Here is a 13,923-nt window from a genome sequence, read left to right on the forward strand (position 1 = left end):
GCAAACGATGATCATCGATGCTAAAATGAGTTTCTAACTTATCGACCAATTCGTTGGCTAGGACCCTATATCAACTTTTATAAGTCATATTAAGTCAGTAAATATTTATCGACTGCAACCCACGTGTCCAATTTGAATTATTTAGACCCGATAACCTAGCAAACTAAAGTGAAGCCTCTCTCAACATAGCAAACTAAGTGTCAAATGAAGTTCCATTTTCATAAAATAGTTGCAAATAAACTCATAGGAGTTCCGTCTTATTCAATTAAACTCTCCCCTAATTTACACACCCAAATGCAGACACTAGCAAAATCGACCATCACTCTACTTCGACCTTTCATACCCTCAAATTCCCATTTCCCATACTCTTTCCTTCACCATTGTCACACCTTTTCCACCTCTTCTTCCTCTAACAACGATGAATGGAACAACGCATGGGAAACAGCTTGGCTTCCTGACGATTTATCTGGCAAAAACACCCCTGCTCCTTGGGAATCCGATGTCAATTTCGGCCTTGTTCCTGACACTGTTGACGCCGAGACCAAAGCATTTGTTGAAGACATGAATGAAAACTGGGATAACCGTCGCAAAAAGAGTGAAAAACCCCAGCAAAAAGAGGAAAATGAGGATAAAAATGGTGGGTTGTATAGTTTACAGAATGTAAAGAGAGATTATCGGTTGAAGAAACAGACAATTCATGCTGGGTTATGGATGAAAGAGATTGAATTGCTTGAAGAAGCTAAGTTGGGTGTTGGTTGTGGTGATGATATTGATAAACTTCTTGATAGTTGTTCTGAGTAAGTTTTTCGATTTTGGGGTTTTTTCTTCTTTTGTATCAAAAGAATCAAGGTTTATTTTGAGTTTGATGATCTGGGTTGTTTTTTAAGTTTATGAATATTAGTGTGCACACTAACTGTTTGTTTATATGTCTAAGATAATGGTTGAAACTTGTTATATAAGTTAATTGATATTTGATACATACTACTTTGTTCCTTTGAATTCACAACAATTGCCATTAAATGAGTTTCTTTTTGCAGGATCTTTGACTCTCCTAGTAATGATTTGAATGACACAAAAGTGTCCAGCACATCTGAGTTCAAGAACAAACCTGATGGTTGGGAAACAACAGCTAAAAGTGAAGATGCCAATGTCTGGGACATGTCACAGAGAGAAGAGGACATCCTTCTGCAGGAATTCGAACGTCGAATGGCATTTTGCAAGTTTCAGGTGCGCTTGTGCCATCAACATGCCTTTACTTGAAATATTTTCACTACCAGTACTGAACCTTTTGTCACAAATGTTCTTTGAATGTATCTTATCTGATGGATATAATCTGTTAGTTGTCAGAGATTTAGTTCATCTCAAGGCAATAATAGCTGATTTTAGGTGATGTCCTAGTTGTTTTCTACCTTGTGTTGTGTATACATGTATGCTTAAAGAGTTGAAGTATATGTTGTATAACCCTTTTCAATGTTATTGAGAGTTGAACCTGTTTTCTGTTTAACCAGCAAGCTTTTTGTGTTTTTGTATTTATTGCTTGTATCAAATTCAACAACTGATGATGGTTATTTATACAGAAGCTAAAAAAACTGTTCCTAAGAAGATCTAGTAACTGCAACATTACACACCACTAATACAAGTAACTACTCCTAGTAACTGCAACATTACACACCACTAATATAAGTAACTGCTCCTAAGAATAACCGTAATGCATAATCTAACACTCCCCCTCAAGTTGGGTCGTAGGGTCACCCACACCCAACTTGCACAAAACTTCTTCAAAAAATTGAGTTCCAACTGCCTTTGTAAGAATGTCTGCTAGCTGATCCTTGGACTTCACATGCGGAAGCTTAATTACTTGGGCTTCTAATTTCTCCTTTATAAAATGTCTGTCCACTTCTACATGTTTGGTGCGATCATGTTGAACCGGATTTTCTGAAATATTGATAGCCGCTTGATTATCGCAGTACAGCTCGCAACTCCTTTTAGGAGGGAATCCTAGTTCAGTAAGTAACTTTCTCAGCCACAAGACTTCCGTGATTCCCTTCGCTACACCTCTAAATTCAGCTTCAGCACTAGACATGGCCACCACCTTTTGTTTCTTGCTCCTCCACGTGACTAGATTTCCTCCCAAAAAAGTAAAGTAGCCTGAAGTCGACTTTCTATCATCCCTATCACCTGCCCAGTACAACATCCGGGCTCAATGAGAACAGAACAACCAAGATCTCTAGTAAGTTGGCTTACTGACAATAATTTATGCGACAAGTCGGGGACAAATAAACAATTCTTTAAAGTAAGATTTTCTGTAAGAGAAATTGTTCCAGCTCCGCTCACTTTAATCCCTTCCCCATTGGCTGTTTTAATAATGGTTTTTATAGGGGTGTCACGAGTCAAAAAATCGTTAGGGTCATACGACATTGTATCGGTGGCACCACAATCAATTATCCAACCCTTATCAAAATAAGACGAAGTATTAAATGAGGACGAAAAAACAGAAAAAATGTGGGATGAGGAAGATGATGAGCCACGTGACTCTTGGACTTGAAAAAACGAGCCACATGACCCCCCCTCCTTTAGGGTTTCTGATACATCTTCTTTAAAAGGAGGTGGGGGGTCTTCCCTTCCTTCACTCCTTTCTCTTCTTCTCACTGTTAGGGCGCCTCCTTTAGGGTTTCTGATACCTTCTTCCTTGCCTGTAACGTTCATGGCTTCACCTGGTTTTTCTCCTTCTTCCATGGTTGTGGATCTCTCTTGACGCCATCCTACTGCTGCCTTTCCCGGACGAGTTTGATCTGAAAAACGCGCCGCCGGTTTTCTTTCTCCCCTCTTCTTAGAATCCGGCCACCACTCTGGGTACCCCACGAGTTTGAAACATTCGTTCCTTGTATGCCTAGTACCACCACAATAGGTACACTTCAGGTGAGATCTTTCATCCTCCCTCCGATAAGATTTCCCTTTGACTGAAAAAATCCCTCCGGTGTCTGGTGACTCAAAATCAGATGAGGGGTTTGTCTTCATGATTCCTCGTCTCAGAATCTCCCTTCTGATACTTGCATAGGCCTCCTCCACTGTGGGAAGAGGGTCTAAGAGGAGGAGATCTCTTCTATCCTTGTCGTATGTTTCATTGACGCCTCCTAAAAACTGGTATAATCTGTTTTGTTGAGTTATTTGATTATAAATGATGATGTCGCATGGATCCTTCATCGGATTTGGTTGTCTTCTGTCAATTTCTTTCCATAAAACAATCAATTTGCTGTAGTATGTTTCAATGGTGTCTGGCCCTTGTTGGATCTTGTTGGTTTTGACTGTTAAGTCGAAAATTTGCAGGCCATCCCTCCCACTGCTATACAGTGTTTCAATCCCTTGCCACAATGTTTTGGCTGTCGGAAAATCGAGATATTGATTGACTAGATCAGACTCTATATTCTCCAGAATCCATGAGATAACTATTGAATCACTTCTGATCCATTGGTTGTACGCTGGGTCATTTGTGGGCGGGGGATCGTCGATGATGTGATTGAGACGATCCCGTCCACTAATGGCTAAGTGCATCAGCGTGGACCATTTTGTGTAATTTTGATTAGTTAATTTCTCTGAGATTAGGAGGGTATGTGTGCTGGTTTCAGTGGATGGTTTGTTGGGGTTTAACTGTTTAAAGAGTTGCAACAACTGCCCCATTGTGACCGGTTGGTCTGGTGCTATGACAGTTCTTGATTCATCTTCCATTGTTGGATTTTAAGGTAGGTTAATTGGTATGTGATGAAGCTGCGAAGAACGATTCAGAATCGTTCTAGCTCTGATACCATGTTTTCTGTTTAACCAGCAAGCTTTTTGTGTTTTTGTATTTATTGCTTGTATCAAATTCAACAACTGATGATGGTTATTTATACAGAAGCTAAAAAAACTGTTCCTAAGAAGATCTAGTAACTGCAACATTACACACCACTAATATAAGTAACTGCTCCTAAGAATAACCGTAATGCATAATCTAACAGAACCTGATCCAATGAAAAAATTGCCTGCTTATAAGTTATATGTGAATGCTAGACAATACTTGAGTTGAGGGGCTCCCTTCAATCACTGGTATTGATCTGCCTTCTTTCCCAATCTCCTCAGATCCCACCGGGATTCTTTGGGATGATGATGATGATGATGATGATAAGTTGTATGTGAAGATACTGATATGAGAGAAAAGGAAACGAGGAGATGATGAGAAGAGAATGTATGCTTAAAGAGTTAAAGTATATGTTGTATATCCCTTTTCAATGTCATTGAGAGTTGAAACTACATTTTTCTTTCTAGCCCAACTTTCCCTTTTCTCTCCTCTCATCAATTCTCTTCTCATCATCTCCTAGTCCTTATTTTATTTCTTATCTTATTAGGAACAAAATCAGTGTTTGTCCTGGGAAACTGTAATCCGTCCATCCAAACAGACCCTTATAATCACACTCTACAATAGATATATATGAAGTACCCTCTTATGCTAAGCTTTACCTTGAAGAGTTAACTTGATTATAAAGGGTTCCTATTAGTTTGCCGAGTGGCTCTCTCTTCTTGAATTTTTAGTTTTCACAGTTGCTGCCTCTCACCATTTTTGGTGAGTTTCTGCAGTAAAGAGGGAATCGGAAAATGTGATGGTGGTCAGAAACCTGCTATGCACGTAATATATTTTGTTCCAAAATCCTAATATTTGCAAGTGCGGTGGTTCTGGGCTTGTACAAGGGCACAAGGCCTCCTAAATTAAGGGGCTCAAATGTTAATCATTGCTTTTGCTTTAGTTTATGTAGATGCTTTTAGGCCCCAAGATGGCCTAAAAAAGTCTTGTGTGTTTTTGCTCAAAGGTCTTTTATTCAATCAAGATTGACTGTGCCTTTTCATATTTGCAGATAGCAAGCTTTATCAAGACTCACATTTTTAGCCGGAGGAGACCAATAGACGGATGGAAATACATGATTGAGGTGATAGGACCAAACGCAAGAAAAGGTAAGGGTAGTGTTTCACGGTTACCAGGCCTTGCAGATCCTGCTACTCAACCATTCACAGAGGAAAGAACACCAGTTCTTCGTGGCCGCCTCACCTCCCGTAAGACCAGATAGTGTCCTAGCAATAATCTTGGATCGGCTCATGTCTCGTCATTTCGGAAGCACACTAATGTTCTAGTTGTATATATGTGTTATGTACAATCTAGCCTATCTAGGCACATATGATATGAGTTTTGCTGTCGCGAAGCTATGAATTATTGGGTTGGATTATGTTACTCATTTTGCTAACTACAACGTTCTTGTAGGACAAGGAGTCGAGAACTACCCCTAAGCATCTAACTCCTGTTTGCTCAATCAATTTCATTGCCAGTTTCATCTTTGTAGCGTTGCCTTCGAACAGGCCAAACTCTTATATATGATTATGAGAGGTGTTAGTAATACTTTTACTTTAGAAATTTACCGACTTTGTCCCACTGAGATTGTTACATTATGTATATTTATATGACTGCTTTTGAGAAGAAATATAGGAATTTAATGAAACATAGGAGTATACGATTAGTTGTTGGAATCATCACATTACTTCAACTTATTATACCCTATTTTTTAGTCTTCATGCCAAAAACAAATTGAATGAGTAATCATTCATATCCAATTCACAAATTGTTGTAAGAAACGGTCTCTCTGAGAGACGCATTTGATATAAAGTAAAGAGAAAATAAGAATGTAAGATTTTTGTTTTTAGGTCGTCTCTTTAAGAGATGGTCTCTCACAAGAGTAGTTGTAATTTATCCATGATCCATCCCAAAATACAAGACAACCTAAGTTGGGTTATTAACTGATAGTTATCCAATTATATTAGTGTTTTTGAAGGATTATTATTTTTGGGGTGAGAGATGAACAAACTTTCAATCAAAAATATTAACCAAGATGAGATGAGATGAAGTTTAACAGTGGTCCTATTAGCATTACTAATGTTATTTTTACTAAATTTTATTGGAAGTGGAAACATATTTGCCTACAAGAGCCACCTACTAAGAAAGCAAGTGGATAGTAATAAACTAGACATATTTAAAACAGTTTATTATTTTACATCCGCAATTAACTTTTAAAAGTAAGTGTGATCATATTTCTCGTTCAAGTTTACATATGAATAACTCTAACTATAAATTCGTAACTACCAATATGTCGTATCTGCTGTGTCTCAGTGCAAACTAAACAGTGTCAAGCACGTGAACAGTAACACATGTTGTGTCGTACTTATCCACAAAAAATAAGATTTAACCATAAATTTAAGTCTTGTAAAACCATCTAGTGTTATGCATATCGTACCTCGCGTGAAATCGTAGTATGAATGCATGCTATCATGTCTCCACGTATTAGCACAGCGAATTTGTCTAATTTCTTTCGGCAAGTTTTGAATGAGATCGTCTCACCGTGAGACAGACCCATATAAATAGCCTAAAACATTAAATTGCTGACAAAATTAATAAAAATGAAAAGATAACCAACATTTTTAGCTTTTGGGCCAACTCATATTAAGCCGTCTCACGATGAGGTCCAATTTCTTTAGGTGCTACCAATTGGAGGCCTGTTTCTAATTGGACCATGTTAAACCGGGTAGGGTTTTATACTTTTATTTTCTGAGGAAGTCACCTATATAACTTTACTTTCCAAAACCCTAATTCTACTCTCATTTCTCTTTCCTCCATTGTCGCAGTTGGCGCCTCCGCAGAACTTATCTCTAGAATCACAAAGCTCTCCGTTGGTGAGCAATCATGGTCCACGTTTCCTACTACCGCAACTGTAATTCTCCTTTCTCTCTTTTTTCTTTCTTAACTTTTGAATCGATTTTTTAGTGATTGATAAATCTGATAGTCATGGACAAACTTTTAGGGTTTGTGATTTTTCTGATCCAATTTGATATGTGATTGATGGTTATATTTTCGTTTTTGTCTTTTTATGTTATGCAACGATGATAATGATCTGTTCTCATGTGAAATTTTGCAATTTCATAGCTTTTAACTGCTATTCGTTGTAAAGTAGAGATGGGTTTTGTAAATTTATGAAGCTGTAGTTCATTAGAAGAGAGAGAGATAGCTGTAAATCTTGATCTATTCTAATGTGAAGTTTCGCAAATTGATTGCTTTAACTGTTAATTTGTCAAAGAATCGTATTTTAAAATAGATATGTGTATTGTAACTTAATGAAGTTTTCCATAGTTCATAACAAGAGAGAGAGAGAGAGAGAGAGAGAGAGAGAGAGAGACAGAGAGAGAGAGAATGAGCTATAAATGTTGATCACTTCTGATGTAGCTGCAACAATTTATAACCAAAGATAGAGATAGATCCGTAATTGTTGATTTTGTTGTCAAAAATGTCATTTCTCTGATTGAATGATGGGTAAATTTTCCATCAAACAGATGGGAAGACCTTTAAGAAGCCGCGTCGTCCATATGAGAAAGAGCGATTGGATGCTGAATTGAAGCTTGTAGGAGAGTATGGTCTTCGTAACAAGAGGGAGTTGTGGAGGGTTCAGTATGTTTTGAGTCGTATTCGTAATGCTGCAAGGCATCTTCTCACTCTTGATGAGAAGAATCCTCGCCGTATTTTTGAGGGTGAAGCTCTATTGAGGAGGATGAACAGGTATGGGCTTTTGGATGAAGGACAGAACAAGCTCGATTATGTATTGGCTCTCACTGTTGAGAACTTCTTGGAGAGGCGTCTTCAGACATTGGTCTTCAAGTCTGGTATGGCCAAGTCTATTCACCATGCTAGGGTGCTCATCAGGCAGAGGCATATTAGGTATCAGATTGATCCCTTTTAATTTTATGCAATACATTATTTGATGGTTTTCTAATGGTTATTGGATACATAGATTTCTTTATCTGCTGTTTATGCTTACTGAGCTTCATGTCATGAGTTCTTTTTCTACTTATCAGTTGCTAGGAGCTCATTGATGTTAGCTTGAAGCTGCTGATCCTAAAATCGAGCTAACTTTTTGAGAAGCTTCTTAGGATTTTTTTGATATATTAGGCTGAATAATGGATTTGAAAACAAAATATACAAGTACTTTCTAGTATCTGTATTGAGGGTTTTGGTTTTCAGATTAAATAAAATGTTGGTGATACATGGTAAAAGGGATGTTAAAATTTATATGGTGTTGACAGTATTGAATGGAAGCTTGGGCTGCTTTGGAAAGGGTATCAAATTGGTTTAGTTATATGGTGTTTACAGTTATATTTGGAGTTTCACCATTGTGAATTGTAATTAGAAGTTGTAGATTACGTTGTTAGTGATGTCATTAATTGACTGCCTCTGTGAAAATAACATTGTAGAAATTTAGATTACATGATACATCCTGTGTTTGACCCCTTTGTAATGTTGGGGAAAGTTGTGGATTTTGCATGAGATGATAAGAGGTAATTAGCTGTGGCAACTTTCTTTGCTGTTGAGGATTCTTTGCAATGCGTGTTCTTTATTGACAAATGGCCCTTGTTCAGACTTGGTTAACTCCATGATCATTTTCGGTTGTCATTTAGTTTGCCAGCTGTTGAATCGTGGGATGAAAAGTGGATATTTATTGGGTTTCTGTGTTGGCTGTGCTGGTGTGATTTATAATTAGTTGCTCACAATATATTAGTATTTGTGGTCTCATAATTGATGTCTAATATGTTTGTGTGTCTAAGATGGTTTGGCAAATGTCTTTGATGATGTATTATTTCTTCAACATTTTAACTTTTTACGGTTCTTTTGGAATTGTGTTTTTTTCGACCGGCATTCAAAAAATAAGTATATCATTTCAAGGGTGGTAATTTCTGTGGAGATTATCTTAAGCTGTGTTTTATCAACGACTGGTAATCTGTAGCTTATGTCTTAATAAGCACTTGCTGCGCTATTTTTCCATCTATAACTCATGACGAGTGATTGAGTGTTTTAATAATCAATTCTAGAAACATGTAACTTATGCTTATGAAGCACTTGCTCTCTGCTATTTCTTCGTCCAAAACTAGAAGATGTAGCTTATGCTTATCAAGCACTTGCTCTCCACTATTACTTCTTCGAAAACTCCTGACAAGTAACTGTGTGTTCTATTAAACAATTCTAGACGCACTTTGCTCAGTTTTGGTATATGGAAGTCAACTACAAAACATAGTGAATGGTTAACAAACCCATTTAATTTCAGGGTTGGAAGACAAGTGGTGAATGTCCCTTCTTTCATGGTGAGGTTAGACTCTCAGAAACACATTGACTTCTCCCTTACTAGTCCTTTTGGAGGAGGCCGCCCAGGAAGAGTAAAGAGAAGGAATCAGAAGGCAGCAGCAAAGAAGGCAGCTGGTGGAGATGGTGACGAGGAAGATGAAGACTAAGCAATATTATCAGGCCCTTGTGGGCTTTAGGCAAGAGATCTTTTGTTAGTAACCTCTATCGGATCTTGAATTAGAGCTTTATTCTCCTAAGAGATCTTCCGTTTTTTCTTGTTTCATCGGATGACTGGTTTTGATACTCCTATATCGTCTTATAAAGTTTTGAATGCTGCTTTCGGTATGTGTCAAACTACTAAAATATGACTATGTTCACTGCAAGTTAATTTGTTATGAATTTTGATAGTTTTGCCTTGGCTAATCAGCAATTATTACCAACAACGGTATTTTTGCCTGGAATAACGTTCCTTTGTTATCTATTTATCTGATACCTGAATGAATCAATTTTTGTTTCGATTTGTAATGCACTTTTGATTGGGCTAGCAAATGTTGGAAATTGGGACGAATTAACTCTTGCTAATACGTAATCTGATTATTGTGTTAGTGTTATTGGGGAGTATTTGGTAAATCCTTGTTTGGTTTGACTTTTGTCATTTGGTCTTTTGGTTGGTGATATTGCCTATGTGACCAATAAAATCTATGTTTAGTAGCTTTTTAGTAACTTTTGGTTTTTTTTTATTAGACTATTCTCTTTGTTCTCTAATGTGCTTCTCATTTCACCTTAAAAAAGAAATTTGGTTTAGGTTTTTGAGAGTTATATTGAAGATAAAATATGTTCATGTGAGATTTTATTAGATTTGTTTTAATGTAAATTTTTCATTATATATTTTTTGTAATTTTTATGATAAGTATTTAGAGATATTAAGCCTTGAAAATTATTTTGAAAATTGTGTAAAAAGTTAAAACAAAGAAAAATTAATTAGAGGAAGTATTAATTTTTGCCAAGCATTTTTATAGTAGTATGTTCAAAAATTTGAATTTGAAATTATAACACGTCAATATAGAAATAATACTTCTATTCGTATTAAGTGTAGGGAAGTTCTCAATGTAAATTAACAGTTAGTTGATTCGCTTAAATTAAGCTTGTTTAACTTAAATAAATTTATCTATTAGGTATTTCTTAAGAATAAATTTATTTATCTACTGTAATAGTCTTCAAAGCTTTTTTGTAAATTAAGTAATTAGGAATAAATAATAGTTGAGTTTATTTTCAATAATTATACGATAAATGGGTTTATTTAAAAATTAAACAATCGTAAGATTTATTTTCAACGGATCGAGCAAATATTGATTTATATTTTACAATTTATCCTTTAGTGTATAATTTTGTTTTGCCCATTTTTGATGTATTATTTCAATTCCAAATCATGTTTAATTGTGCTTGGTTAAAATTTAAATAATAAGATGTAAATAAAATATACATTGACAGAAACATTAATTAAATAAATGTCAAGTGAATATGTTTTAACATTTATAGAATTAAAATAGGGAAAATTACAAAAAAAAAAATACCTAATCAATAGCATCTTTTGCAAAAAAAAAAACTACCTAATCTAATTTTTTTTTTGCAAAAAACTACCTTAAAACGTTTGCAAAAGACTACCAGATGACAGAATCAGTTAGCTGACTGTCAAGTGAATATTTGACTTTATACGTGAATTGACGTGACTTCATTTTAAAGCTCTAAAATGTTTAATTTCCTTTATTTTTTCTTTCCCTCCACTCATTTGGTGCTTGCTCTCATTGTTCATGGAAGACACCCATCAACACTCAATCAAAACTTGAATGCAGCATTAATCATCCAATCCAATCAATTGATAAGTTCTTCAATTGATATTTATTTCTTTAATCTACCCCAAATTCGAATTTCTCTTATATATGCTCTGAATCAGTGGTTTTTGCATGGGTATTTTGTTATATTCTTACTTTTTCAAATTATATTTAAGTACTCCATCCGCTCCTTTTTGTTGTCTACTTCACTTTTTGCACGCTTTTGAAAGTAAATTGTGAACCTTAATATCATTAAGTACGCATCATAAAAAATTGTATAAAGATTATATATTAAAAAACTTTACATTAAGACGAATTTAACAAGATTCCACATGAATTATATTTTATCTTTAATATATACTTAAAAAATCAAATATAAATTTCTTTATCCTAAAGTGAAAAAATTTAAAGTGAATAAACAAAAAAGACAGAAGAAGTATAAATAAATAATAAAAAATATAAAAAATGAATTTTAATGATTATTGTATTATGACATATCAAATAATATCATATTTAACTATATTTTAAATCATATTTAAAAATAAAATCAAAAAATAAATAAATCAATGAATTATGAAAAAGAAACTATAATTGCAATGTCTTTGACACCGAAAGAGTAATAATTATGAAACGCAATTACTTGTATGAGAATGAGATTACCATAAATGTAGGGGCAAAAGATGAAAGCAGATCTGCAGATGGGTGGTGAGATAAAGAGGGATGCTTTTTAGGTAAATGGCTATTTTTAAATAAGACCCCACTTTTGTCCTCATCATTTATGTACCCTCATCGTCTTATTTGCTGAATGATATTTCATATTTCCAACGTTTTATTGATATTATTTATTCGTCAATTTTAATCAATAATTTTTTTTAATTTATAAGTTAAAATAAATAAAATAAAATTTTATTTAATTCGTTTCATTGTAAAGATTATTATCAAATTTTTATAATTTTTTAGTTATACATAATTAGAGATATTAAATATTAAATTAGTGTATTTGATTGGACTAATGTCCTTATATTAAACATGCAAATAATAATTATACAGGTTTTTGTATCGTATTTTTCTTTTATCCCTCTTATTGTACATCTAGAGCAAAATAGTTAAAATTTAGTAATAATAAAAATTATACAAAAAAAAAGATAAAAACAAATAAAAGAAAAAAATCAGTAGAGTAGATGAGACATAGAAGTATATTAATATATTTCCACCATTTTTTACTTGTGCCCAATGCAACCTTTTTTCATAAATATTCCTCCATTTTATCAATTAATAAAATTATAAATACTTCTTTTACTTGCACCCAATACAAATGTTATAATTCTTTCATTTCTTACCCTATTAATCGTTCATTCTTAATTTGTGTTTTATTTTAAATTTATAAGTTTAAATATAGTTAAATAAAATTTTATTGGATTAAACCTAACATAAAATTTAATAATATCTAATTATAATTTTATAATTTTTAATTAATCACTATTAGTAATATCAACTATACAAACGTATCAAAATCAAATAAAACATTTATTTTATGATATTTAACATTTTAATTATTATAAAAAAAAAAACAATCAGATGCATACTTGTTTATCCATCTCATTGAATATTTTTATAATGTTAAATTTTTATAATGTTTGAGTGGAAGTAAAAAACAAAAGAATAATTTATAATTATCCATAAGCTAAAGCATAATTAAAGTTTTCCATTAAATTTTTATGAAGTATATTCCAATGTCCCATCAAATTTTTTTTTTTTTTTGAGTTAATGTCCCATCAAATTTTAAAACTAAAAAAACACGATGAGTAAAATGATAGCGTGTAAACAAGACATTTAAAATTAAAAATTTAATATTTTAAATTTTAATTTCATAAGAGTAGTTTCAAACAATAAAATAATATAGGCATATAGTCAGGCAAAAAGGAAAAAAATAGTGAATTCATTTGTCATTCTACTATCTCAAATTCTACCGAGTATAGGTGGTACTATTAACAATTTACATAGAAAAGATAGGGACTCAAATGAAAAACCCTAAATAAGTTTTTCATTTTTCTTTTTAATTTTTTTCCTCCGTTTCTTTTTTTTCTATTTTTAGTCCAGTCCTCTTCGTCTCTTCTTTTTCCCCCTTCAACCCCTACATACTTTATACTCCCTTCATAAAAAGGACTATTTTGCAAATTGAAGGAATTTTAAGGCCTACTAAATAAATATCTCAGTAGACTGTAACAAATTATAATAATTAGAAACTTCATAATCTTCAAACTCCCAAATCCCTTCACCACCGACAAATGAAAACAAATCTCCATCGTCCATCTGTACTCCAACCACCTCATCAAAACCGTCTGTAATGTTACTAGTGTTAGGTAAACCCAACTCATCATCAGAAGCTACTAGAAGGTGTCTCATAACGTTTTCATTCTCATCTTCTTCAGATCCAGATCCAGACCTAAACCCGATCGACGGTACTTCCGGGTCAGCCTCGAACGGATTTGACGGAGCTTGATTAGATACAGAAGAAGACGGAGACGGAGACGGAGACGGAGACGGAGAAGGAGAAGGAGAAGGAGAAGAAGAGCAACCGATTTCTTCTTGAAGAGTAGAAATTAAAGAAGATAAATCATCAACAGGTTCGTCTTCTTCCTCTTCAAGAAGATTAATTATATCTTTGTATGATTTTTGGCGTTTAAAGAGAGATTCATCACGGGCTTCTTCTTCTCTTTGCCTTTTTAAACATGAAATTTCTTCCATTTTTTTAAAATTTAAAAGAATAATGAAAGTATAAGAGGGAGAAAGAGAAAGAGAGATGGATGAGGAAAGAGAATGGGGAGACGAGGAGGAATATATAGAGGGGGAAAAGAGGTGGGGTTGATGTGTTTTCTGGTCAAATTGTAGTGGAAATATTAAAGGAAG

The 13,923-nt window shown here is 34.0% G+C and overlaps 3 protein-coding genes across 3 annotated transcripts; 2 read left to right on the forward strand and 1 right to left on the reverse strand.

Moving 5' to 3' along the window:
- Positions 1-162: 162 nt before the first annotated feature.
- On the forward strand, positions 163-5,357 carry LOC130820609 (protein GAMETE CELL DEFECTIVE 1, mitochondrial). The gene is made up of 3 exons (XM_057686044.1): positions 163-797; positions 1,038-1,227; positions 4,887-5,357. Exons 1-3 carry the CDS (start codon positions 205-207, stop codon positions 5,094-5,096), a joined length of 993 nt encoding a protein of 330 aa, XP_057542027.1. The 5' UTR covers positions 163-204; the 3' UTR covers positions 5,097-5,357.
- Positions 5,358-6,625: 1,268 nt separating this feature from the next.
- On the forward strand, positions 6,626-9,604 carry LOC130820610 (40S ribosomal protein S9-2-like). Its single transcript, XM_057686045.1, has 3 exons — positions 6,626-6,785; positions 7,402-7,783; positions 9,165-9,604. Exons 1-3 carry the CDS (start codon positions 6,758-6,760, stop codon positions 9,346-9,348), a joined length of 594 nt encoding a protein of 197 aa, XP_057542028.1. The 5' UTR covers positions 6,626-6,757; the 3' UTR covers positions 9,349-9,604.
- A 3,320-nt stretch (positions 9,605-12,924) lies between these two features.
- On the reverse strand, positions 12,925-13,923 carry LOC130820611 (ubiquitin carboxyl-terminal hydrolase 18-like). Its single transcript, XM_057686046.1, has one exon. The coding sequence runs from the start codon at positions 13,759-13,761 to the stop codon at positions 13,213-13,215; it is 549 nt and encodes a 182-aa protein (XP_057542029.1). The 5' UTR covers positions 13,762-13,923; the 3' UTR covers positions 12,925-13,212.

The sequence above is a fragment of the Amaranthus tricolor genome, chromosome 8 (assembly GCF_026212465.1).
Source record: "Amaranthus tricolor cultivar Red isolate AtriRed21 chromosome 8, ASM2621246v1, whole genome shotgun sequence".
In the NCBI taxonomy this organism is placed as follows: domain Eukaryota; kingdom Viridiplantae; phylum Streptophyta; class Magnoliopsida; order Caryophyllales; family Amaranthaceae; genus Amaranthus; species Amaranthus tricolor.

Excerpts from the sequence above, each read along its gene's own strand:
- LOC130820609 (XM_057686044.1), top strand. The coding sequence starts at position 205 with ATGAAGTTCCATTTTCATAAAATAGTTGCAAATAAACTCATAGGAGTT. Across the intron at positions 798-1,037 it reads CTTCTTGATAGTTGTTCTGA|GATCTTTGACTCTCCTAGTA; the intron begins GTAAGTTTTTCG and ends TTCTTTTTGCAG. Across the intron at positions 1,228-4,886 it reads TGGCATTTTGCAAGTTTCAG|ATAGCAAGCTTTATCAAGAC; the intron begins GTGCGCTTGTGC and ends TCATATTTGCAG.
- LOC130820611 (XM_057686046.1), bottom strand. The coding sequence starts at position 13,761 with ATGGAAGAAATTTCATGTTTAAAAAGGCAAAGAGAAGAAGAAGCCCGT.
- LOC130820610 (XM_057686045.1), top strand. The coding sequence starts at position 6,758 with ATGGTCCACGTTTCCTACTACCGCAACT. Across the intron at positions 6,786-7,401 it reads CGTTTCCTACTACCGCAACT|ATGGGAAGACCTTTAAGAAG; the intron begins GTAATTCTCCTT and ends TCCATCAAACAG. Across the intron at positions 7,784-9,164 it reads ATCAGGCAGAGGCATATTAG|GGTTGGAAGACAAGTGGTGA; the intron begins GTATCAGATTGA and ends ATTTAATTTCAG.